Source organism: Hylobates moloch, unplaced genomic scaffold, assembly GCF_009828535.3.
Source record: "Hylobates moloch isolate HMO894 unplaced genomic scaffold, HMol_V3 SCAFFOLD_6, whole genome shotgun sequence".
In the NCBI taxonomy this organism is placed as follows: Eukaryota; Metazoa; Chordata; class Mammalia; order Primates; family Hylobatidae; genus Hylobates; species Hylobates moloch.
In genome coordinates, this window is record NW_026652281.1 from 91,764,446 (window position 1) to 91,789,603 (window position 25,158).

The window sequence follows — 25,158 nt, forward strand, 5'->3', positions numbered from 1 at the left end:
ATTCAAGTTCACCAGCCTAAAATCAAGGTGTCAGCAGGCTGTGTTCCCTTCTGGGGCTTCTAGAGGGGAGAATCCATTCCTTGCTCTTTGAGATTGTTGGCAGAATTCAGTGCCTGCCACTATAAGAGCCCCCTTTTCATCCTGGCTGGAAACTGAGGGCTGTTCCCAGGTTCTAGAGGTGGCTGCCACATATCTTGGTGGAGGCCCCTGCTTTCCTCTATCTTAAAAGCCAGCAGTGGCAAGTTGAGTTTTTCTCAGGCACATCTGACTCTTCCTCCATTGTTATATCTCTCTCTCTTTCTCTGATCCGGCCAGGAAAGGTTCTCTGCTTTTAAGGATTCATGTGATTAGATTGGACCTACCCAGATAATCCAGGATAATCTCCATATCTCATAACCTTAATGGCATCTGCAAAGTCCCTTTGGCGGTGTAAAGTTCCAGGGATTAGGATGTGGACCTCTTTGTTGGGGGAGGGGGCATTATTCTGCTCATCACAGTGGTCTAGGGAAATTTGCTTGACTTCTTGGTTTAAGTGGGAAAGATGATGGTACCTACCTTTGGGTTATGAGGATGGGATGTGGAACCCCTCATAGCACCTGGAATGTTGGTAAATACTTATTTGGTGTTAGCTGTGAGGGTTGTTATCAAACCTGTTTTACAGTTGAGGACACTGAGATTTAAGACTTTGAGTAACTCACCTGAAGAACAAGATTTAAACTCCTTGGAGAAAGGACAAACTGCATTGTATTCATCTCTTTCATCCCCTACAGGGCTGGCCCACAAAAGATGTTCAGTAAATGGATGTTGAATGAATGAGGGGAACCAGAAAGAGTAAATGACTTGTCTGAGTGCTGTTAGACTCAGAGAAGGTCAGAGATGAAGGGACTCTCAGAAGAGGTCAAGTTCAAGCCTTTCATCTTATACCTGGGAATCTGAGGCTCAATGGGGAAGGGGGCCTGCCTCAGAAGATGGGCAGTGCAGAGCCCCAGGATGTGGCCCGTGCCTGTCTGGCCAGTACGTCTTCCTCTGGACCAGGCTGTTTTCGTTTCTTTGGAGGTCTCTAGATCCTGTGGTCTAAGCCAAACCAGAAGCTGGTCCGGTGGGATAGAAGTATTGAGCGTCAGGCAGAGGAGCTCAGTAGAAGAGTGAGAGTCCTGCCCTTTCTTCCTGTGGTGGCCTTTGGAGAAGCCTATCTGAAGCTTGTTCTCAGGCTTCTCTAGACCTCCTGAGGCTGTTCCCCGGTAGAATAGCAGCCAGATGCCCATGGCCCACTCATGCCCATGTTAATCCCTTCTGCTGTGACCTAAGGCTGCATGGCATAGATGAAGGACTTGGGTTTTGTTTTTATTTATTTATTTTGAGACAGAGTCTCACTCTGTCACCCAGGCCGGAGTGCAATGTTGTGATCTCAGCTCACTGCAGCTTTGCCTCCCAGGTTCAAGCAATTCTCATGCCTCTGTCAGCCTCCCGAGTAGCTGTGACTAGAGCGTGCATCACCACGTCTGGCTAATTTTTTGTATTTTTAGTAGAGATGGGGTTTCACCATGTTAGCCAGGCTAGTCTCGAACTCCTGACCTCAAGTGATCCACCAAAGTGTTGGGATTACAGGCATGAGCCACCGTGCCCGGCCCAGGACTTGGGTTTTAGTCTGCCCATTTACACTTATGGCTTTGTGGTATTTAGGGCCATTTGGCTCCTTGGGACTAATTTCTTCATCTGTAGCCCATCTGGACACTTATAAGTTCTCAAAGAATCCTCCTTTCAGGTGCCCTTTAGAGGATGGTTCAAAAACTTTCACATCAGCCTCAGGGACAGAGCTGTGCTGTCATTCCAAGGCCTTCTGGCTCCACTGAGGCTGAACACAACTTGGCAGCCAGTGAAATCTTTCTGGACAGCTGGTGATGTCCCCCATCTCCATGGGAGCCAGCTAAGGTAGGACAGGGTGCTGACCAGTACCTCGGCTGTGCTAGGCTGCCCCCGACACAAGGCAGCCACAGGAAAAGCCATTATATCTCTGTAGAGCAGGATGTGGCATTTATGCTGTCTCATTGGAATCAGGGCTTCATTGTCTGTTTGAGGAGGATTGAGCAAAATCTGAATTGGTTTTCCTAGGCAAGAAATGCCAAGTGTCATGATGTCAGGGTTACCAGGTAACTGAGTAGAGGAATGGAATATATGGGTGGTGCCTGGAAAGGGGAGCTAATGCGTGTTCCTACTACATACCAGCTCCAGGCTTGGCACTTTTGTGCATTGCTTGCCATGGTTTACTGCAGGTGTGATTTGCCCAGTTTTACAGAAGAGAAAATGGAGGTTGGGAGGTGGTGACTCTTCCTGGTCACCCAGAGGGAACTAGCAGAAATTGTTTGGGCTCTAGCTAGTTAAATATGAGCTTAGTTCAGTTGCCAAGTCAACATCTGGGTGTGTGCACTCTGTCGAGATCTGATGGGGCTGGAGCCATCTTCTCTGCCTTCTAATGGGAGGATGGAGTTCATTCTGGAGGATAGGGAATCAGTAAAACAGGGGTATAAAAATGATAGCCCCATCCATTAGTAAGACAGTAAGCATTTATTGAGTGTCTTCTGTGTGCTCTGTTCAAGTCACTGGGGACATACCTCATTCAGGGAGCTGCCATTCTAGTTTCATGAAGACGGAGAAACACACAAAGTTAACTAAATGAGATCGTTGCCAGCATTGAGTGCCATGAAGAATGTGATAGAGGATAGTTGAGGAGCTCCTTTAGCTAAAGTAGGCAGGGAGAGCTTCTTGAAGAAATGAAATCTCAGCCAGGATGCAAATGATGAGAATAGGGCAGCCATGGAAAGGTGTGGGGAAAAAGCTTTCCAAGCAGAAGGAACAGGAGTACAAAGACAGTACAAAGACAGAGCCAGTGGTGAGCCTGAGTGTGCGGGGAAGCCATTGGAGGGAGTTAATTAGGAGAGAGATGATGTGACTTCTACTTTGAGTTTGCTGTGGCTGCTGTGTGGAGGACGGGCTGTGGAGGGGCAAGAGAGGGAGCAGGGAGACCAAGGAGGGGGCATCATAGCCTTTCAGTTGGGTGAAAGATGGTGGTAACTGGGACCAAGGTTGCGGCAGTAGACAGTGAGAAATTATTGGAATCAGGCAGTATTTTGGAATTAGAGTCATAATAGGGCCTACTTATGATTAGGATAGTGGTATGCTGGTAAACCAGCCAAGGGTGGGAGGGAGGCCCTTGTTGGTAGAGCTTGCCAGTTTCTGTGGTGTAATATTCCCACCACGGCTGGTTTCAAGCTACCCATCTGGCCAGTGAGTGATGCAAAGTTAGCTTTCGTGAGCCAGCGCAACTCACTCCAGCACACCACTGGGTCAGGCCATGGAAAATAGAAGCAAGAAGGACTGAAGAGCATTCCATGGCTTTGGTCTGAGCACCTGGGTAGATGGGGATGCCATCTACTGAGGTAGGAAAGACTAGAGATGGAAAGAAAGAGCCTGGGGCAGTAGCAGGAAAAAATGGTTTTGCTCTGGCCGTGTTAATTTTTAAATGCACATTAGATATCTGTTTTATAAGTTTTGGGCACTTGCATCCTTTATGTCATTTAAGTATCAGTCCTTTCAATAACTATGAGTTTGGTGGTTTCTTCTCCATTCACAGAACAATAAACTGAGGATGCAAGGAACCAAGAAACTTAACCAAGGTTGTACAATCAGTAAATGACAGAGCTGGACTTGAACTTGGGTCTGACCCTGCCCCAAGGGCCTAATCATTGCCCACACTGCCCTCCAGAAAGCATCCCACTCTTAGCTTGATGCTACGTTTTTGGGATTTAAAAGGGGATCTTTAGGAAGTTTTGAACAGCCTTTATACTGGAGAAGTAATCACAGAATGGTTTTGTTTTTTAAGGGGTGTAGCGGGTAGGGAAAGAGGAAGGTGGGGAGGGGAAACTGTTTGTTTCATTTTGTTTTATTGGCCCATGCAGTTTTTTTGTTTTTGTTTTTGTTTTTTTGTTTTTTGTTTTTTGTTTTTTTTTTAAAGAAAACAAGAAGAAGAAGAAAGAGAGAAATGTAATTGTTTTAGACAAGTCTGCGCACCCCCGCCACTGCTCCTGGGCTCCTCCATTCCCTGCTGTCTCACCACCTGCCCATTTGACACACGTGACACTTGCTTGGCTCAGGAGGCATCCAGTGTTCTGTGCTCTAGAGGAGCCCAGGTGTAGTGGCCTCTGCAGGCAGGCTCTTGGCTTCATCCTTGCACCTCAGGGAGTGAGCACCTGGTTCCCACCCTGTCTCCAGGCCTGAGCCGGTCACTGGGGCCTGGGGTGCATTTGATTTGCACTCTCTGCTGCTCCCTTCCTGACCACTGCCAGCTACCTAAGACATCACTGTGCTTCAATGGTAAGAGCTGTGGTCTTTGGCCAGGCACAGTGGCTCATGCCTATAATCCCAGCACTTTGGGATGCCAAGGCAAGAGGATCACTTGAGCCCAGGAGGTCAAGGCTACAGTGAGCCATGACAGTGCCATTATGCTCTAGCCTGGGTGAGAGAGGAAGACCCTGTCTCAAAAAAAAAAAAAGAATTGTGGTCTTTCTGATTCTATACATACTGAAGCAATCCCACCTCTTTCCCTGGCTTTGTTGGTATTATTTTCCCTGGTATTATTGTTATTATTTTGCTAACATAATGAGGCTTGGAGGCATGGTTTTTCTGTCTACAGCCTTTTGGCCTTCTTGCTGGTGATATGTTTAATTTAATGGTGTTCTTCAGTGTCACTAGGCGTGGCTGGAGTTGAGTGGAAGCTGCCATCAGGTAGTCTGAGAGGAGCACACAGCTGCGTAAATGGCTGTGTCTGCCTGGCTCCCTTGGACCGAGAAGCCTCCATTCCCTGCCTGGGCAGTGCTGGGCTTGGTTACCTGAAGAGGCATAGCAGGATTGACAGGAAGCTCTCACCCCACAGTTGGCATGACCAGATAGCCCTGAGCATGATGCCAGGGCTGATGGCACTTTGCAGAGCCAAAAAGGGAGGCCAACCTGCCTCCATCTGCCTCCCTCTGCACAGTTATGTGTTCCAAGTGCAACCAGAGGAAGGCTTCCCCAGGCTTAGCCAGGGCCACCACCAGGCCAGACTGGAATAGGCTGAGACATACCCAGAGAGTGGCAGGGTTCTCCTGGCATTTCCATGTATGTACCTCTTTAGTAAAAGATGTTTGAGCTGGTAACCCTGTGTATATGCATATGTATGTGTATATGTGTGTGTGTGTGTGTGTGTATACATATATATATTTATTTATTTAGATTATGTATATTAAAATACATAAAGAAAAATAGAACAATATAAAAGTTAACTGAAAGTTATCATAACTAGAAATGTGATGTTTTCTTCCGTGCCCCTATGGATCCTGACTCCTGCCTTGAGCTTGCCGGCCCTGAGCCGGGACCAGGAGCTGTAAGTAATTGCATCTCTGCTTCCCACCAGGGCAATGGGAAGAGCTTCATGTTCAGAAAACTTGGCTCCAAGCCCCAGTTCTGCTAACTCACTTGCAGCATGCTGTGGGCACATCTCCTGGCCACACTGCCCCACTTCTGTCAGGTCTGCATGAATGCCACTTTAAGACCACCCTATGTAAATTAACATCCCACTGTTACCGCCCCTTCACTTACCCTGCTTCATATTTCTTAAAAGTGCGTAGTGCTATTGACGTGTATATATAGATAAAAGTTTATTCATAGGTTTGTTGTTATACATGTTTGTTAGTTATCTTTACTCATGTATGCTCCATGAGAACAAGGATTATCTTTTGTTCTCTGCTGTGTGCGTGGTACATAATAGGAGCTCAGTATATATTTGTTGATTGAATGAATTAACTTTTGTTTTATATAACCCAATGCTACTTAGTAAACTTCTGTAATGGAGGAGAAATGAAAAAGACCTTAATGCTTGAAAGGAGGATTTGGAGGGTAGAGGTAGAATCATTTTGAGGAATATCTGCTTTGTATAGCCGATACCATTGCTGTTTTTGTTTTTTTGTTTGTTTGTTTTGAGATGGAGTCTCACTTACTCTGTCACCCAGGCTGGAGTGCAGTGGCATAATCTCAGCTCACTGCGACCTCCACCTCCCAGGTTCAAGTGATTCTTCTACCTCAGCCTCCTGAGTAGCTGGGATTATAGGCACATGCCACCTCACCTGACTAATTTTTTTGTATTTTTAGTAAAGACAGGGTTTCACCATGTTGGCCAGGCTGGTCTCAAACTCCTGACTTCAAGTGATACACCCTCCTCAGCCTCCCAAAGTGCTGGGATTACAGGTGTGAGCCACCTGTGCCCTGCCCCCATTGTTGTTTTTACCCATGTGAAAACAAGTACTGGGGACCAGGAGCTATAAATAATTGGATCTCTGCTGACAACCAGGCACTGTTCATGGATGGATGGATGGATGGATGGATGGATGGATGGATGGATGGACGGACAAATAGATGGAATTTAATCTTCACAATAACCCATTGAGATTAAGTTTCATTGTCTCTATTTCACAGATTAAAAAACAAAACAAAACAAAAACGCAAAACCTTGAGGCCCAGAAACTCAAGTGTATCTAATTCCAAAGTACCTAAAACCATGACTAACAGAATGCAGGTACCCAGTGAGTGTCTGTGGAATGAAAGAAATCCTAGCTTGTTACACTCTTAGAACTTCTCGAGCTTTTCCACCAAGTAGCTTTTGTGGAAGCAGATGGTGAGTGTGTGCCCAGGAGAGTCAAAGGGCATTGCCTGCAGCAGTCCACCTCAAGCCAGAGTTGTGTTTTTTTAACATCTGGCTTTTTATTTTAAAAATCCATGTGAATTTCTATATTATCCTTCATATGGCGAAACAAACTCCTCCTGTTTGTTTTACAGGAAAAAATGATGCTTTTGATCATTTAGTCACTTACGTTCCGTAACTTTAAAAAAAAAATTTCAATGAAAGCTGCTGCTCTGCATGTACTGCGGCAGTGACATGCTCCTGGTGTGAATTCTGTGCACCTACGAACTGCCCAGCCTGGTGTGCAATGACCACAGTGGAGGCTGCTGTGGGGCCTGGTCTCTTCCATGCCCTTCAGTGGGATCTTGTGCCACTCGCCCCCTGTGCAAACACAGCTTGTCCAGAGGAAGTGGGACATTCACCTCCAAGCTCCAGCCATCTGTTGTTTCAGGCCTGGATGAGGGCTTCACCTGGGTGAATGGGCCTTCAGCAAACAGTGCCTCGCCTGGTCCCCTGATAAGGGGTTACCTCTCCAGCAGATTTTATAGCTCTGCCCTTCATCCATAATCAGAGCGTGGGTGGGGAGAGACAGAGAGTATGAAATATCCCTGAAGCTATTGGAATAGTCTTTATGGTTTGTTTTATATAAACCTGTGTTCTGGTGTGGTATGTGAAACCGACCACTGAGACTCAGCCCACAAGACTTTGATGTCACATAGCTAAGGGCCCCTTTTCTGGTTCATGTTTCAGTGACTGGGTTTCTGAGCATCTTCTCTAATGTAGGGGTCCATGCTCCAGGATTTCCATTGACTCACGATAAAGTTTCTTCATTCTTTGTGTCTTTGCTTTCCTCTTCCTGGAAACTGAGTTCAGGCATGTCCAGAGTCATGTGTGGTTTAAAACTGGAAAGGCTCATGGAGACCATCCAGCCCTTGCATTTCTCAAATGGGGAACTGAGGCCCAGAGATAGAAAGGGAGGCTGTGCCCCCTTGTGCTCTGTCAGTCTGCAACCTCTCAGCCCGGGTCTGTGGAGTTGGTGCCCTGGGTGTCTGTCCCTGTCAGGAAACAGCTGAGGCTTTGTTCAGCGTTTCTTATCTGGTTAATCCCCACCCTGTGGGTATGTCGTATAGCCAGGACCCAAAGACAGGAAGAGATGAGGAGAATGAGGATGTACAAGTCCCAAAACAGGACGACACCATTACCTGGGCAGTGTGGCTTATGCTTTATGTGAAAGACTCTGTTGGTCCATGCTCAGACTCAGCCCAGCCTACTCCATGGCCAGGCCCAGACCTTGACTGGCAACTCACCTCCCAGCCCTCTGAAATCCACCGTGGGGTAGGCGCAGAGCAGACTCACCCTTACCCAAGAAAAGAACTCCATTCAGGTCTCTGCCCATATGTCTCCTCTTCCAAGAGGCCTTCCATGACACCCTGTCTTAAATAGCAGCCCTCATCACTTGCCGTCCCCACGCTTTGCTTAATTCTTCATTTATTACCACCTTTCTTGTATTTATTTGTTCATTTTCTCTTTTCCTTTTCTAGAATATATGTTCCCTGAGAGCCAGGTCCAGGTCTGTTTTGTCCCTAGCACCTAGAAGAGTACCTGGCATGTTCTCTGTGAGCGGGGATTAGAGAGAGAGTGGAACTTGGGGTACAACTGGGAGGGACTAAGAGAACCGGGAAAGTGGGAGGGATGCGGTCAAGGAAGAGAATGAGCACCCTTTTCTGAACCACTTAAATAAATCTGAATGCAGACTGTGTTTGAAAAGAGCTGCTTCAAGGAGCTCATCTGTGATACCTTGAAAAATCACCAGGCTTGGTACTAGGCACTGGCACCTGAAGTCAAGGGTTTTCGATTCCCTGGCGGTCCAACCTGTATTTCCCAAGGGGCCTCTACTCCTCTGAGGCTCAATATTCTCTCCACCTGGCAGGACAGGGCCCTTGGCAAGATGGAGCCTGGTCCCAGGAAAAGGTGCACCTCTGTGACAACGTCGTCCCTGTGGCCTCTTGTCAGTGCTTTTCCCATCTGGTTGGCAGATCAGAGAGAGACAGAGAATGTGGGGGCTGGAGGAGGGGGGCCCAGACCATCTGGTGTTGGGAAAATGGAGATCCCATTTATTGCAGATGATGGACAAGTGGGACTGACGCCTAGAGAGGGTAAAGGACCTACCTAAGGACACACAGCAAGGCATTGATGATGTCTGCTTTAAAAAAAAAAAAAAGTTTTCTTTACTATTGCTCATCTTTTGATGCATCCTCCCTCCTGCAGCCTCTCCTACAAAAAAAAAAAAAAATTCCACAAAAGCTTAGCAAGGGCTTCCTAATGCTTGCTGTAACATAATTGACCCTCTTGAGCCTCGTAGCTCTGAGAAGTTCATGGATCTTCAGAAATGCACCCAGTAAGACGAATAGTGTTTCTGTCTAGAGAGAGAGGCTCTAATGAGTCAGGCATTTCCCAGGTTCACATCCTTTGGAATTCTGGTTCTGTGAGCTTTAAACTTGTGTTCTATACCTCCCCTCAAAAGAGTTGTAAGGTCAAGCAACTGTAGAAAATGCTGCCTGCTACAAAAACTCTTGGAGAGACACAATGAACTTTAGCATATTAAAGGCTCTGAGAAGTTCTATAATTAAGAAAAATCCAACAGCTCTTTTTGTGTAATTCAGAGTTTCCCACACTTGTTTGACCTCAGAACTCTTTTTGCATGAAAAACCATTGGCCTCTCACAGAGCTGGTCTTCCTCCAACCACAGACCCAACAGACCACTCACACAAGGGAGTACTCAGCACTTACTTTTCATTTTGTACAGTTATGGCTTTTTGTTATTTCAGTATAAAATACGTTGGAAAAAAACATGACATATAATAGGCCTCCTCAAAAGGGGTTGGGGTGAAGTGCCCTGCAACTAACTTTTTACTTCTTATAACCAGAAAGACAAAAGACAGCTTCACGAAGACATCTCTTCTTCTTTATATCCTTGTGATTCTATTTTTATTGCTCTAAGAGCTTATAGGCTATTTCCATTTTGTGAGTACAATAAAACATGCCCCTTACTCAAATGGCTTTCAAGACAGGTCAGAAAGACTTCACCATAAGGAAAATGCATCTATGACACTCCTGTAGCTTGGGAGGTGTAGTATCATTGCACTAAATGGATTTGAATCCTGCCATCACCAGGAATCATTACTTAATCTAGCTGTCTCTGTTTTCTCATCTGTAAAATGGAGTGCTTATAGTACCTGGCTAAAGTTGTTTTGAGGATTATATGAGATCTGTGTTTAACATTTAGAATGGGGTCTGGTACAAAGCCGATACTTACCTGTTACTGTTATTATCATAGAATGAGAGCTCTGTGTAGGCAGTGACTGTTTTGTTCACTATTTGCATACCCTAGTGTCTAGAACAGGGATTGGCACATAGTAGGTGCTTAGTAAAGTTTGGTTGGATAAATGAGTGAATGGAAAAATGAATGGAAGGTCTTCTATGTATGGAGAGCAATACACGTTTCTGAGAGTCAGATTCCAGCAGAGAAGGCACCAGATTAAAAGTGAGCTGCTTGCTGTAGGCCAAGGCTTTTGCTTCCTCTGCCTTGTCCTCTCTGTGTATGAATGAGAAGGCAGTGCCCAAAAGGATGCAAGTCATGGTGTGGAACTCAGAAGCAGAGCGTGAGGTGATTTCCTGGAAGGTGGCGATGTCATCTGAATGTTTCAGGCCTCAAGATTCCAAGCTTGTGGATTTCTGTTTGTGGTTACTACAGGCAGGTCTGTGTCTGCCCAGCCAGAGAGTTGCCACCATTTACCCTTGGAACCTCCCAGCGAAGATGCTGCCCTTGGAGCTGCTTTTGAAGGGGAAGTGCTTCTAGCTGTCTGAGGCAGGCTGAGGGCCCCTTGGCCACCTTGACACTCTTGTTCCCCAAAGGCTCCACGCCCCCTTGTCTGTTGGCACCACATAATGGCATGTGAACCCTTGGCCTGCTGATGTTGATTTTACCTTCTCTTGAGGGAATATAACCAAGGCACTGGGCCAAAATAAACAGCCCAGATGCTGTACTGGGAAGCATGATATTGATTTGCCCCTAGCCTCTCTGCCTTCAGTAACCTCATCTCTGCCTGAGGCTCCTAAGCTGGGAGGTTGATTCACTTCTTTCCTTGGCAGTATGTTCACCCAAACACCCACACCCACTTTGTTTATATTCCTAAAGAAGCCAGCATTAGGTATTTTTAAGGACTGTGAGTGGCCCTAGGTGCCAAACCCTCCTGGTCTGGCTGGAGGTAGGAGGTGACACCCCAAGGAGAGTCTACCTGTCAACCTCTCTGGTGGGAAAACCCAGTAGCCACCAGCCTAGGGAATGCCAAAGGCCTGAGCAAACACTTTTGCAGCCAGCCAGCCTCACGGCCTTGGCCTTCTGGCCAGAATGCCCTTAGGCTGCGGGTACTCATGGTTGGTAGGGTGGGGCAGTTCAGACTGATCTCCAAAGAGGGGATTGACAGACATGCTCGGGGCCTGCAGCTGAATACTGTCTTTAGGTAAGTGCAGCTGGAAAGAGGGTTTAGCTGTGATTCAGCCAGGCCTGCAGTTCCTCAGCCTTGCCCATGAGGCTCTAATAGCCAGTTTAAGGAGAGCTCACTGAAAGTCTGCATGAACCCATGAACTGTTTCACGGTTGACCCAGCTTCCCAGTTCTGCAACTTCCATTTTTCCCAGTCCCTGGGTGGTTTGCTTCTCAAATCCAGGGAGTCTTCTCCAAGGGTACAGGAGTTTCTGAGGGAGTATGGTTCAGAATGGGACCAGCCCCTTCCCCTCTGGTTCCGCCACCCCCAACTCCTGTTCCAGTGACCACATTAGGCATGCAGGGGGCCCTTTCCAACTCAAAGATCCTCCAAGAGAAAACATTCGAGCCTTAAAAATTGAGGAAAACAGTCTACCTCTGTCCCCCTGGTCATCTGCCTGGGCCAGAGAATCTGTTTCACTTGGGGGGTGGGCAGTGTGTGGCCATCGGGAGCTACACTGGCTATTTGCATGCCCCAGTGGGTAGTTAATGTTCAGCCACCAGATTCCTGTGAAAATGCTGTTTATGTCTTTCTTACCCCACAGCCCCTCAGGGAGTTTAAATAAGGTGCTGCGGCACTTGAGTTCTGCAAAAGACACTTATTCGCTGACCAGACAGAGATTCTTAGCCACAACTCACAACTCTCAGGGTGCAGTTGGAAGAGGAAGAAGCAGCATGGCATATAAAGCTCATGCTCCCTTGAAGGCTGGTGATTGAGACAAGTTATGTCTTCTAGCATTTGACTCCCTCAAAGAGACTGCAGGACTTCCCTCTGATTGCAGGTGGCTCAGTCCACTCAGATCACCTAGAAACTTGATAGAGATTTAGAATCTTAAAGAAGACAGAAGCTTAGACAGAGCATGCAGCCCAGCCCATCAACAGATGAGGAAGTTGAATCCTGCAGGGACTACAAGGAGGTAGGTAGAGCTAGCAGAACTGAAGGCCAGCGGGACACTACACAGTCCAGGCGAGGGGCTCTGCTGCTGCAGCCTGTGCCTGTCTACCATTTCCCTTTGGTTCCTGGCGCCTGCCTGGTCAGGTCTCCTCGACATCCCCTGAGAGCACAACCAGTCTGACAATTGTTCCTAAAGGCAGTGCTCCTAGGGGAATGCCCGCTGAGAGGGAGGCTTCCATTTAACATGGGACTTGGGTGGAAATGCGGAGTGTGTCCTATCCTCCCAGGCCTCCCTGGATAATCTTTCAGGACTGTGCAACCAACAGCCTCTGTGTCCTTACTCTGCTGGGATCACCACAGCCCTGCCTGGAAGCTAAGAGAGTGGCCCAGCCTTGTAGGTAGCCACTTGCCCTTTGGATTAAGATGAATATGCATGATTCTGGCAGGAGATAAGATATTTATCTTATTTATTTGACATGCATGGATTTCTTGGCTCTGTGTGAAGTAGGAAGTGAAATGGAGTGGTGGAAGTTGGTAGATGGGCATTTTATGTACATGACCTGGACCTTTACCATTTGAAATTTTCACAAAGGGGGATCAAGGCTCTCCTGTTTTCACTGAGATGGTGATTCTTTGAGTCATAGCCTATCTTGACTTGGAGAAGCTGGGCACCAGGTCTCCACTCAAGTTCAGGCAGTCATTCTTGGTTTCACTTCTCAGGTAAAGAGGCATGTTCTCCCATTATTGCTTCCTAGATCTTTCCTAAAGATGGTGAACTGGTTGACCTTTGCTAGCAAGTCCACACTAGTCTGCTGTGGGGAGAAGAAGTGAGTGGTGTGGGCAATTCTGGCTAAAGTTTAAATTGCAGAATTGAACCTTAGACATGAGTTTCAAAGTAGATGTGTTGGAGAAAAGAGAGCCTGGGTTAACTGTATCTTTTCTAGTCCCTTCACAAAACACAGGCACGCACACACATACAGAAGGAGAGAGAGACAGAGAAAGAGAGAAAGAGATCATTCAGTTTGAATCCATAGAATTGACCCTGGGAGGTAGATTAGAGGAGAGAAAGGGAAAGTGGAGGTGGCTTTCTTAGGAGCTTTAGACATTTCCAGGTATGACTTGCAGATAGGTCTGGACCTCAGTGTTCCAGGCCAACCCCATCAGTTCATATTGGCCAGCGTCAGAGAGACAAAGTACCAATCTTAGGTCACCCTGCAAAAAAACCTGATTCCCAGTCCAGTGCCCGTTTCACTCTACTATGTTACTTCTTTCCTCGAGTGACCTTTCCAAGCTAGTCCATGGCTCACCAGAGCAAAATGGTCTCGTGGCATTATAGTTTACACCAGCGCTTTGTTTCCAAACGCAGTGATCCTCTGTAATCGCCAAATACCTATGGCTTTGAGGGACTTTTGAACACAAAGGCAGACTCACCAAGAGAAAACAAAGTCTTACCACCATTTAAAGTTTTCAGATTCTGAATACATTCTGAAAATGGCAGTCAGAAGTGCTTTAGCTGAGGGCTGTGTCCCAGGAGCATGTAGGATTGTGCATTTGGATATCTGTGTCTAGCTTCATCACTTATTGCTGAGTGATCCTGGATAAGTTTACTTAATTTATCTGTGCCTCAGTAGCCTCATCTGTAAGAGTAGAGTTATAGTAGAACTTAGGTCATAAAATTTTTGTGAGGATTAAGTGGAATGCTGTACCTGAAGTACTTAGCACATTGCTTAGCACAAAATGAGTACTCAAAAAATATTTACTATCAGTATTTTATTCTTTCGTTTTCAGGTAAGTCTCTCTTATAATTGTACATGCTATCAACCAGTGCAAATTAATATGGTATCAAGAATATGAAGAATCAAAAGACTAAAGAGTAATGACATTAGCTGGTGGGGTTTATGCAGTCATTCATTAAACAGATATTTGTTAAGCACCATCTATGTACCTGACATGGAGCTGGATATTGGAGCTGAGTAAGATAGATGTGGTCTTACCTTCATGAACCCCTCCTCTTGTAGGGGAGATAGACATTTAATGAGTAACTACGGCTGTGCAGAGCAATGCCACAGGGATGCCTGCATCTGAAAGAGAAAGGAGAGGAAGGAGAGAGGAGAAACCATGAGTTCTGGTGGCCACCCCACTGCTGCAACCAGGAGAACACAGCCATCTCCCTGGAAATCATTCTGTATAAATTTAACTCTAGGGGAAAAACACAGCCGGTCCATTTCCAAACTGGAATTCTCCCCCCATGTGTTTTTGGGAAGCACAGATGCCTTGGCGTTTTCCCTCTAACAATAACAGAGATTGTTCACAATTATGAATGGTTTTGGTTGACTTCAGCTCCAACAAAACCATGAATCATTTCATAACTTCTGAAATTGCAGAGAAATAACAAACACTCTGGCTCCAGAAAAAAAAAAAATGGACACATTATGAAGCACAAAGTCATCTAAATGAAAATGTGAATTCTTTTTTGTTTGTTTAGCAGCTGCACGTTGCAAGGCCAGCTGGCAACGGATAAAAGACCCAAGTTAGTGTCTCGGTTCCTGGGGTACCACTTGTACAGTCTCATCTGTGGGATCCATAACCAGCTATGATATAAACTTCATTCTCCATCTTTCTCAAAGCTTTGGGCCAGCACCATTATTTCATACATTTTACAATATTCTGAGGAAGCGAGGGTGAAAGGAGGTTCTTGGGCTGAGGCTCGTGACAGAGGGTCTCCATCACGGGTCCCATCACAGATCCCCCCCGCCCCGCCCCACACACATTTGTGGGATGACTTTTTTTCAGCAGGCCTGCTGCATCCTCCTGATATCTGGCCACAAGATGAGGTTTTCAAAATGTGGGACCAAGAGGATCGGGCTTCCCCCAATCTGACAGCCTCTAAGGTACCAACAGGGCCTGGCATTGGAGCAAGGTTGGCTACTCCTTCTCTTCTCTCTTAATCCAGAAAACTGCATCCTTTCCTGAAGGCTGGAGACACATAGCTATCCTTGATTGCAGTCCAGTCTTGCCTGTGCATGTGACCAGAGGCACAGCGGGTTCTAACACCTTGGAGCTGAGACCAGATTGGAGAGTGGGGGACAAGCACATGACCACAGCACCACAGTCACAGAGTCTTCCTCCCCACCCTGTTGACTTTCTTTTTTCATGTTAATAATGTCAACATAGTGGTGGCCACCCCACTGCTGCAAGAACATTTGTTGAAAAGATACTTCTTTTGGAAAACAGGCTCAGGGGAGCAATTGTTCCCCCTCAAGTCTGCCTCCACTCCTGATCTCTTTCCACGCTGCAGGGTACACAGCAGGCAGCAGTAGACTCAGGCCCATTGGCATAGCATGTGCTTCCCACACGTGCATTTTTTAAAGTAATAATTTTGTTACACAATTAATGCTTATTTCTCATAGATAATGTAGGATATACAGACTTTAAAATGGAAGAAAATAAATATAGCCTGTATTTCTATTACTCAGAGCGAATCATAATTTGCATTTGGGTATATATGTTTCTAGACTTCTTTCAATGCATGTGTATGTGTTTTTAAACAAAAGCTAGTATCAAACTGAACACATAATTTTATTGCCCCTCTTTACTCTCACTGTACACTCTGAACATTTTCCCATATCTACATATGTGATTGCATATCACTTTATGCCCTGCAGGCATCTCTGTAAATCTCTGGAAGATTTTTCCTTTTGTGTCCTTCTCCCTACCATCAGAGATGGAGACAATAGAAAATACACTCCAGTGTCACATCACAGACTTACATCTTGAGCACTGATGTAAGTTTTGCACTAGCCCATCACAGGCACTCTGCCTGAGACCCTTCCTGCTGTAGCTGTGATTATGAATGCCCAGTTCATCAGCCAATTCATTGCCAAGGTAGAGCCTAGCTCTGTAAAATGCCTACAAGCTTTGGCACCTTGAAAACCATGCAAAGTTGCATTGATACTACTCACAAGCCCCAAATACGTGGTCTCAAAAGAGAAAAAAGACTTATGTTTTAATAAAACTCCCTTTAATAATTAGATGCTTTAATAAAAGGCCACTTGGGTCACTGTCTGCCTCCTCAGCCTAGACTTCCTGCAGTTGGAAAAAACTTTCCAAGGACCGAGACGGTTCTAGGGACATACTGGACAGGCCCTGTTCCCAGCCGCTGAGCCCACAGGGACTGACAAGGCACCACCCCATAAGAATGTCTGTACCCTTTTGGAGCCTACATCTGTAGGTGCTGAGGCATCACATTCTTCAGGTTCTAATGAAGAATTCTTGCAGTGATGAGTTGTAGAAATAATCATTTAATGTTTATGATTCTGAGGAAAATTTAAGAATTTCTGTATTCAGAGCAGATTGACAAATGTGGCAACCACTTCACATAATCCACACGCTAGATCCTTGTAAATGTCATTGTTCCCACTGGAGCCTCAGCTATGGTTGTCTTTCCCAAGCTGGATGAATAGGACTGCCAGTTATTCACTAAAGATAGAGACGGCACATGGCTTCTCTTAGGCCTGGTTGCTGGGCAGAGGCTATGGCATTGCCTTGGGGTAGGGGGTGCAGGTCTCAGCAACTATCCTTGAGCCCTTCAAAAGGGAGTCCTGTCTCCACAAAGATGTTCATAGGTCAGGCTTTTGAGTCAGAAGAACAACTTGCAATTGTTTTCTGGGGCCACAGGAGATGATTGGGTAGGTGGTCTGGAAAATAAAGAAGCAGGAGGCTTCACATAACACATCCTGGATTTAGGGCAGGGACACAGCCAGCCCCAGTGTAATCTTACAATGGAGATGGGAACTCTTCCTCAGGTGTGTCTGAAAGCCACCTCAGCAGCCTCCAGGGAAGTGTCCTCTCATTGGTCTCAGCTCTGTGTGGAGGGCTTGGGCATGGTTAGAGGCAGGCTCGTGCAGACACCGTTCCCTGGAATGTGCTTGTCTGTATGGTCATGGAAGGATTTTTTCTGCCTCCTCACATCCAAATTCAGCTTAGCAAACTGTTATTGGGCACCTATGCTGGTGCCTTGCCTCTGGTATCTGGCTAGGGAGGCAGTGTGAACACCAGGAACTTCACATCCCAGGATGATAGCAGTTTTCAACCACTTTCCTAGAACTGCTTGGTTTTTGAACCGTGGCCCTGTTTAATGCTTTTATTGAGTGGTGGGTCCCATATGTGTATACATTTGAGCGTGTCAGTTTGACAGCATTTCTTCTGTTGTCTTGAACTTTTATCTGAGCCTCATGTCAGAATCGAATTTTTTCCCATTTCTCTCAACCTTTGCCAAGTCCTCCATGTAATGCCTACACAGGATCTGAAGAGAAACTCCATGGTCTGATTTGGGTTTAATTGGTTGGTCTTAGATTTCTCCTCCCTCTCCAGGCTCAGGGTGCCTCATAGCTGGGCACTGAGGGTGACAAGCTTGTGAGCTATAGAGCAGGCTGGGGTGTTTCTCCTCATGCACAGTCACGAGGAGAAGGATGCTTATAAAACTAGAACAGGATGAGACTCTGTGGGATATGGTTTGATTTGCCTCAGCTCAGGAAGCCCACCCCTATGGAGAAGGAGAAGGCAGGTAAAAGCCAAGGGAATGACAGTCAAGGCCAGGATGCCTCCATGGGGAAGAGTGCTCCTTCCAGGAGGTGGCATCAGCACCATCCAGCTCTCTCTAGGGCTCCGTACTGTCTGTGTACCTGGTGGCCCAGGCTCTACTTCCTGCTTTTTGGAGTAGGACCTGGAGAACCAAGCAGTCCTGCCACTGCAGCCCAAGGGGAGCATGCAGTTCTTTGCCACAGGCCTTACAGTGCTCTGATGCTGCTCCTATGGAACTTTTCCCAACCAGTTCAGAGCATTTTGAGGGGCACAGTGATGCCGGGAGCCTGTGTTGTGAGTCCCATTGCTATCCAGGGAAGGCCAGCGTGAATGAGTAGCAGTGCTGGGGAGTAAAGCCCTGTCCTCAGGCTTATGTGCAGCACTAGCGATGCAGCACTGACTGCACACAGCATGCCACTCAGTCACTGAGGAGGGGAAGTGAGCCCCTTTTAGTTCTCTTCCAGTGCTTCCCATTGAGTTGAGGAGAGAGTCTCCACTGGGCACTAGAACGGCTTAATATCCCTTTAAAGCTTGCCAGTCTTTTGAAACAAAGAGTCTGTTATAGGTTTGTTTGCATTGTATTTGTTTCCATGGTTATCTCCTATTTAAAGCAGGTGATACCATTTAAGGCAACAATGTAAAATTTCCTTTTTAAATAATAACAAATAATAATAATATTTGTTTCCGGTGTATAGAATTAAACTACCAAGCAAATGAAGCATAATGGTATAGGCTATGGCCAAAAATCATGAGGGTAATTGAGTGACTCAAGTTTGAGAAATGCTGAACCAGACCTGCTGCTTTCCTTATCCTGCAGTCCAGTGTCCCTTCGTGACAAGGCATTTGAGAAGGTATTTTGATTGAGTGTATGTTTATACCACTCACAAGGAGGTCCCAGTTACAAGCCTGTGGGAGCTGGGCATGAGCAGAAGCTGTGCTGCTTGCTGGCAGAAACTGGCCTGAGCTGCAGTGGGAAGCTACACTGGGAAGATGAAAAGCCCTGGCCTCAGAAGCCCTGTACCTAGAAAAGGGCTAAATCCTAGAGTGGTCACTGCCAATTGGGGCGTGCTATGTCATTTATTCATCCCACTCTCCTGCCAGCCCAGGACAGCCTCTGGGGCACAGCAGTGATAGCAGAAATGCTAATAGCAAACATGCATTGGACTCTCACTGCATTCTGGCACTTCACCTGAGTCATTTACTTCTCATAATGCTGAAAGATAACAGTGGTAGTGGTAGTAATAAGGGGAGGAGAAGAAGGAAGAAGATGAAAAAATGTTAATATTTATTGAATATTCACCCCCAATCATTTATAGATTGAACGTAATCCCTATCAAAGTCCCAGGTGCCTTCTTTGTAGAAATTGACAAGCTGATTCTAAAATTCAAATGGAATTTCAAGAGATTCAGAATAGCCAAAACAATCCTGAAAGAGAAGAATAAGGTAGGACTCACACCTCCCAATTTCAAAACTTGCCACAAAGCAATGATAATCAATACAACATGGTACTAGCAAAAGAATAGGCATCTAGATCAATGGAGTGGAATTGAGAGTCCAGAAATAAACTTATACATCTATGACCAACTGATCTTTGACAAGGATGTCAAGATCATTCAGTGAGGAAAGAACAGTGTTTTCAACAATGGTATTGGGACAACTGGATAGCCACAGGGAAAAGAATAAATTTGGATCCTTATCTCATGCCATAAACAAAAATTAATTCAAAATGGATCAAAGACTTAAACGAAAGAACAAAAACTGTAAAACATAGGGATAAATCTTCATGACTTTGGCACAGCATTCTTAAATAAAACATTATAAGCAACAAAAGAAAAACAATAGATAAATTAGACTTTATCAAAATTTAAAAATTGTGTGATTTAGAGCAGTGGTCCCCAACCCCTGGGCCACAGACTGGTGGGAACCCACCTGGCCATACAGCAGGAAGTGAGTAGCAGGTGAGTGAGCAAAGCTTCATCTGCATTTACAGCCACTCCCTATTGCTCACATTACTGCCTCAGCTCTGCCTCCTGTTAGATCAGAAGGAGCATTAGATTCTTATAGGAATGGGAATGCTGTCGTGAACTGTGCATGCAAGGGATCTAGGTTGCATGCTTCTTATAAGAATCTAATGCCTGATGATCTGTCACTGTCTCCCATCACGCCTAGATGGGACCATCTAGTTGCAGGAAAACAAGCTCAGGGCTCCCACTGATTCTACATTATGGTGAGTTATATAATTATTTCATTATATATAACAGTGTAATAATAATAGAAATAAAGTACACAATAAATGTAATGTACTTGAGTCATCCTGAAACCATTCCATCCCCCACAACCCCAGTCCATGGAAAATTGTCTCCCATGAAATTGGCCCCTGGTGCCGAAAAGGTTGGGGACTGATGCTTTAGAGGATATTGTCAGTAAAAGTACAAAGACAACCCACAGAGTGGGAAAAAATATTTGCAACTCATATATCTGATCAGGGATTTGTACCCAAAATATATAAAGAACTCTTACAACTCAATAATAAAAAAAACAACCTAACTTAAAAATGGGCAAAGGATCTGAATACACACTTCTCCAAAGACAATATACAAATGACCAATAAGCACATGAAAAGATGCTTGATGTTATTGGCCATCAGGAAAATGGATGGAGAAAAAAAGTAGATTACTGGTTGCCAAGGAATGGAAGGGAGCCCAGGAGGGTGACAGCTAGAGGCTACAGGGTTATTTTTTTTTTTTTTTTAGCAGATATATGTTCCAGAATTGAATATAGTGATGGTTGTACTTATCTGTGACTATACCAAAACAAACTAAATTGTATACTCTAAATAGGCAAATTGTATGATGTGTGAATTATATCTCAATTAAGCTGTTGAAAACATTTATTGAGCTCCAGGCACAGTTCTTAAGCATTTTACTTGTATTAACTCATTTGCGGTCACCCAATGAGGTAGGCCCTATTATACGAATGTCACCATTTTGCAGCTGAGGAAACTGAGGCAGAGTTGCCCAGGGCACTATTAATATCTCCTAGCGCATAAGGAAAATGAGGCACAGAGTTTAGAGTTTGTGTTCTGTCTGTGGTCACACAGCTGGTACAGCGCAGGGAGAATCACAGTGTGATCCCAGATCCCCCACTCTTGGCCACTCGCCATGCTATACTACAGGCAAAGCAAAGGGTTCCTGCCCATGGGGAGCTGTAATCTACTTGAGTGTAGACACGTAAATGGGAAAGCGGTTGAGAAACTGTCAGGATGACCACCTCCTAATTCGCTCTGAGACTTCAGTTAAGGCACAGAATTCCTGGGCCTCAGTTTCTTCCTCTTTTAAACCAAGTCTTAGGCTGGATAAAAGAGGGCTCATCCTGGGATTCATGAAAGTAGTAATGCTGGTCTATGGATAACACTTAGCATAAAAAAAAAAAAAAAAAACCTAACAGATTCTATTTGCATTCAGGCCTGGAGACCACAGAGCATCTTTGCTCTCGGCTGAAATTACGTCCCACCAGGGTAGTAACCCTGGTTACCTCCAGCTGATGAGAAGCTTCGATTAGCAGTCATGTATCTGACTCTGCTTGACAAGAATAAGAAACTGGATCCCTCATTGCTTGTTCTGGGACCACTTGCGGGGAAGGCCACCCTCAGGTCTGGGGGCTTCCGCTGCGCTTGGTCAGACTGCGATTCTCTAAGGTCATTTGACCCCGGGGGACTTGCCCTCCCTTGGACTCCCTGGCTTTCCTCTAGTCTCTTGGATCCCAGCTATTTTCCACTACATCCAGGGTTCCCTGTGGCAGGCCCAAGCTAAGGTGGGTGTGCGGAGTGTGGGCTGGCCAGTACAGCCAAGCTGGGCAAATGCGCGTGCTGTCAGGAGCATGGACAGGGCTCCCAATGCTCAGAGCCCACCACCACTTCTGCTCTTCCTACAGGCAGAAGGCAAAGGCCTGTTTCCCACTGAATAGCACCTTCTCCAGTCGTGCCTGGGGAGCTCTGAAAATAAACCAGATTGGGAATACTCGGTGTGGGCTACTGATGGCCCCTCGGGTCTATCCAGTGCATTTCCTCTGGCATTAATTTTCAAAGAAAGTTTCACTAAAACATTTTCCATTGGGCAAAATCATGCCTTTAGGATCAGCCTACACTAGAGTCTTAGGATAGCTGAGCCAGGAGAAAGCCCTGGACAACATTTATTTATTTTATAGATTTAAAAAAAAAAAAAAACTCTGTTAAAGATGCCTCATCTACCGTTGTTGTTCCAGGGAGATGTGGCCTCTGCTAGGCTGTTGCGGCTGAGCTGATGATCAGGGCAATTTATCCATTCTTAGAAATTGGGTGAGCCTTGCTTCAGCTCTGTGCAACTGCTAAATTCAGTTTATATGGATTTGTCTTGGAATCACGGCCCTGATGTTCCATTTGATTCAGCTTGGCTGGGGTAACGCTCAGGTCTTTTGTAGAAGAGTTCACAACACTTGCCAGTTAAAGGGTGGTGTGCCCTCAGGCAGTCAGAAAATCTTGTCCACTGACTCATTCATTAACCCACAAACAGAACAGCCATTGCCCTAAGTATTTGGGGGTATGAAAGAAGCTGATGTGGATGTGTTCCTGTCCCAGAAGGAGCTGATGGTTGTATCTATGAAGGTAAGCATTTTTGTAGATATGAGCACCAGTCACCCTAAGCAAAGGCAGAGAATGCTTAGGCCAGACAGAGGGCTGGGGCACTTGAATAGAAAGAGAGCAATTCTTGGGTACAAGAAGCCCAAGGGAAGTTTTCTGGAGGAGGTGGCATTTGAGCTGGCCCCTATAGAATCAGTAAGATTGGGAAACTGATATGGTGTACTTTCTGTCAAAACATGGCCCACGGAGAACAAAAAAACATAGCAATTGAGACACAGTACCAAGCTGGAGGGTAGACTTACAAAAATTGTGAAAAGTGTTGGGAAAGGAAAATGCAGGCATTTTAGGAGAGACTAATGGGAGGTTTATAATTCAGATTGGGTGTGTAGGGGGGGAAGGGGTACCAGGATTCAAACTCGGATCTTAATGTTTCCAGAGCCCACACCCATAATTACTGCCCTACTTCCTCCCAGCTGAGATCTCTGCAGGGCCCCTGGGTGAATCAGAGACAGAAGTCAGGCCTCCCAACTCCCTGGGTCAGCCCTCTTTCCTCACAGCCTACCTGCTGCCTGAGCTGCTGCCTCAGGCTGTCTGCCTGGCTGACGTTTCCCATCAGTGGCTGACTCCACAGTGTGCTCTTGGAGGTGAGGTCAGGGATAGCCCAAGCACCCATACCGCTTAGGGCGGACATGCAAGGCTCAGGCCCTCCCGAAACAGTCGTTAACCTTTCTTCAAAGGTCATGTTGTGGAAAACCCCTACTTCAGCCTCCCAGCTGTAATCACAAAGGGCATCAGCAAGAAAGCCTTTTCCTGGGAATGTCTGTCCTTGGTAACATGCCCAGGTCACAATCTGGAACATCAGAGTCCCATTCACAGAAACATGGATCCTGTTGCAGGCACCCTGGCCCCACCATCGCCCAGGCCTGGAGGGTACTCATGGATGCTGGACGATCAAGTTCAGTGTCTCCTAGCTAAAGGCAGGTCAAGTAAACTTCGCAGTTGCGGCCTGAGAAGCACGAGGACCCAGTGTGTCCACGAACCAGAGGTCTTTGTCCTCTGCCTAGGATTTCCCATAAGGAAAAGCTCACGGCACCGCTGTCCCCAAAGCGTCCTGCTGTGGAGCTTGTTCTCTGTGTGTCCGTGTTCCCTGTCATGTGCCCTCCCACTCCAGTGATCATTGCTAGTCTGCTGCTGTCACTTCTCTCCTCCTGTCCCTCCTTTCCTCTCTGACAACCCTTTCCCAGAATGCAGGCCTCTCCTCACCCCTCCCTGGGTGTCATTCTCTTCAAAAAGGTTTTTTAAAGAGCGAATGTTTAATTTGTGTTTGTTGACTAAATGAATTAATCAAGTAGGGCTCTTCATTATGTAATGCCTTATACATCTAAAAGACTATATGACATCAATAGAAGGTATTAAGAATAAATAAAATGCCCACTTTACCAAGTTAAGGCCCCTATCTATGTGGCCCTCTGCCAGAGTAAAAGCTTCCTTAAGTGGCCCTTTTTTCCTCTTCTCCCCGCAGTCTACTCCACTGTCCACCTGACTGCTGGGGTCATCTTTGCCCACCTCAGCTCCCCTCCATTGCTGTCACCAGCTACCCAGGTCAGCATGGCCCGTCAGCAGAGCACATGGGCTGGCGCTGGCCATCCAGGCAGAACAGAACTGTGCTAGCCTGTGCCCTGTACCCTGCTGTCTCCCTGTCTTGGGGTGCACAGTTTCCTTTACCTGGAATAACCCCACCCACATGTCCCACATCTCTGCCTGTCACACCCACCTTTCCTTCTAGGCCGAAAAATGTCATGGTTTTCCCAAAGCTGTACCCAATTTCTCCACTCAGCTGTACTTCCTCCTTCTCTGAGCCCCTTTAAAACATAAGTGGTTTTGCTTTTCTCTTGCAGTGTATCTGAAATTTTGCTACCTTTTATTAGGGTGAGGTTTTTTGTTTTTTTTTTTTTTTTTTCATTTCTAATCTCACATACTGGATTATAAGCGTCTTGTGGACAGCCACATGTCTTTGAATTTGTAGGGCCTAGTAGAGCATCTTGTGCATACATAATAGGTCCTCAACAAATAATTGGATTAGAATGGATTGAACAGTTCTCCCCTAAAGCTCACCTCACATCTCCTTCCCTGAAATCCTATAAAAATAGGCACTTGTCTCCCTAGGGAGAAGGGCTTCTTGGAGCAGGAATGTGGTTGATGCTTAATAAATAATAGCTGGATGAATGAATATTTGCAAACATCCTGCCTAAGATAGAGGGTTGGACTCAATGCTTCCTGGGGCAGAAAGTTGTTTAACCTCTATCACTTCTTGATAAATAATCCCTACATTAGGATATTTGGAATTGCCAACTAGGTATCATGTAAAGGCAAAACAATTATGATACTGAATGTGCATTCTCACACACATTGGTTGAGGATTACAGCTCTCAGAAGGTTGTTCATAAAGGCATGATGTCTCTCTGAAGGTCTCTTTGGGGACAGGGGATTTTGAGGGAGATTCTGTTGACCCGGTCTCAACTGCTAGTGCCTTTAAGAAAACCCAAACTGATTTTCTTTAGACAACACTAAGAAAAGCATGCACAATTCTTTGAAACAATTTTTAACAGTAAAACATATTTATACCTTTTAATTGTGCTGTCTTAACAACATTTAGATAAATTAATATGCAAAAACTTTCACCACTCTTAACTCTCATTTCTGTTTTCCAGTGCTACCTTCTAGTCTTTGTCCATGTGTATGAAAGAAGCTTTCATTTCTACCAGAAATGAAATCAAACTTCTGCTGTTTTCCAGTTATAAACAT

General features: G+C 45.8%; 1 protein-coding gene across 3 annotated transcripts in view; it reads left to right on the top strand.

Moving 5' to 3' along the window:
- GNAO1 (G protein subunit alpha o1) overlaps positions 1–25,158 on the top strand; it is a 169,684-nt gene that overhangs the window by 31,831 nt on the left and 112,695 nt on the right. Inside the window, exon 1 of one of the 3 annotated variants that reach the window (XM_058441001.1) lies at positions 12,037–12,174. The exons of the other annotated variants lie outside the window; for them this stretch is intronic. Coding sequence (XP_058296984.1) covers positions 12,140–12,174 — 35 coding nt within the window. The 5' untranslated portion in view covers positions 12,037–12,139. Of the gene's footprint in view, positions 1–12,036; positions 12,175–25,158 lie in introns of those variants that run through there. 3 annotated transcript variants of the gene reach the window in all.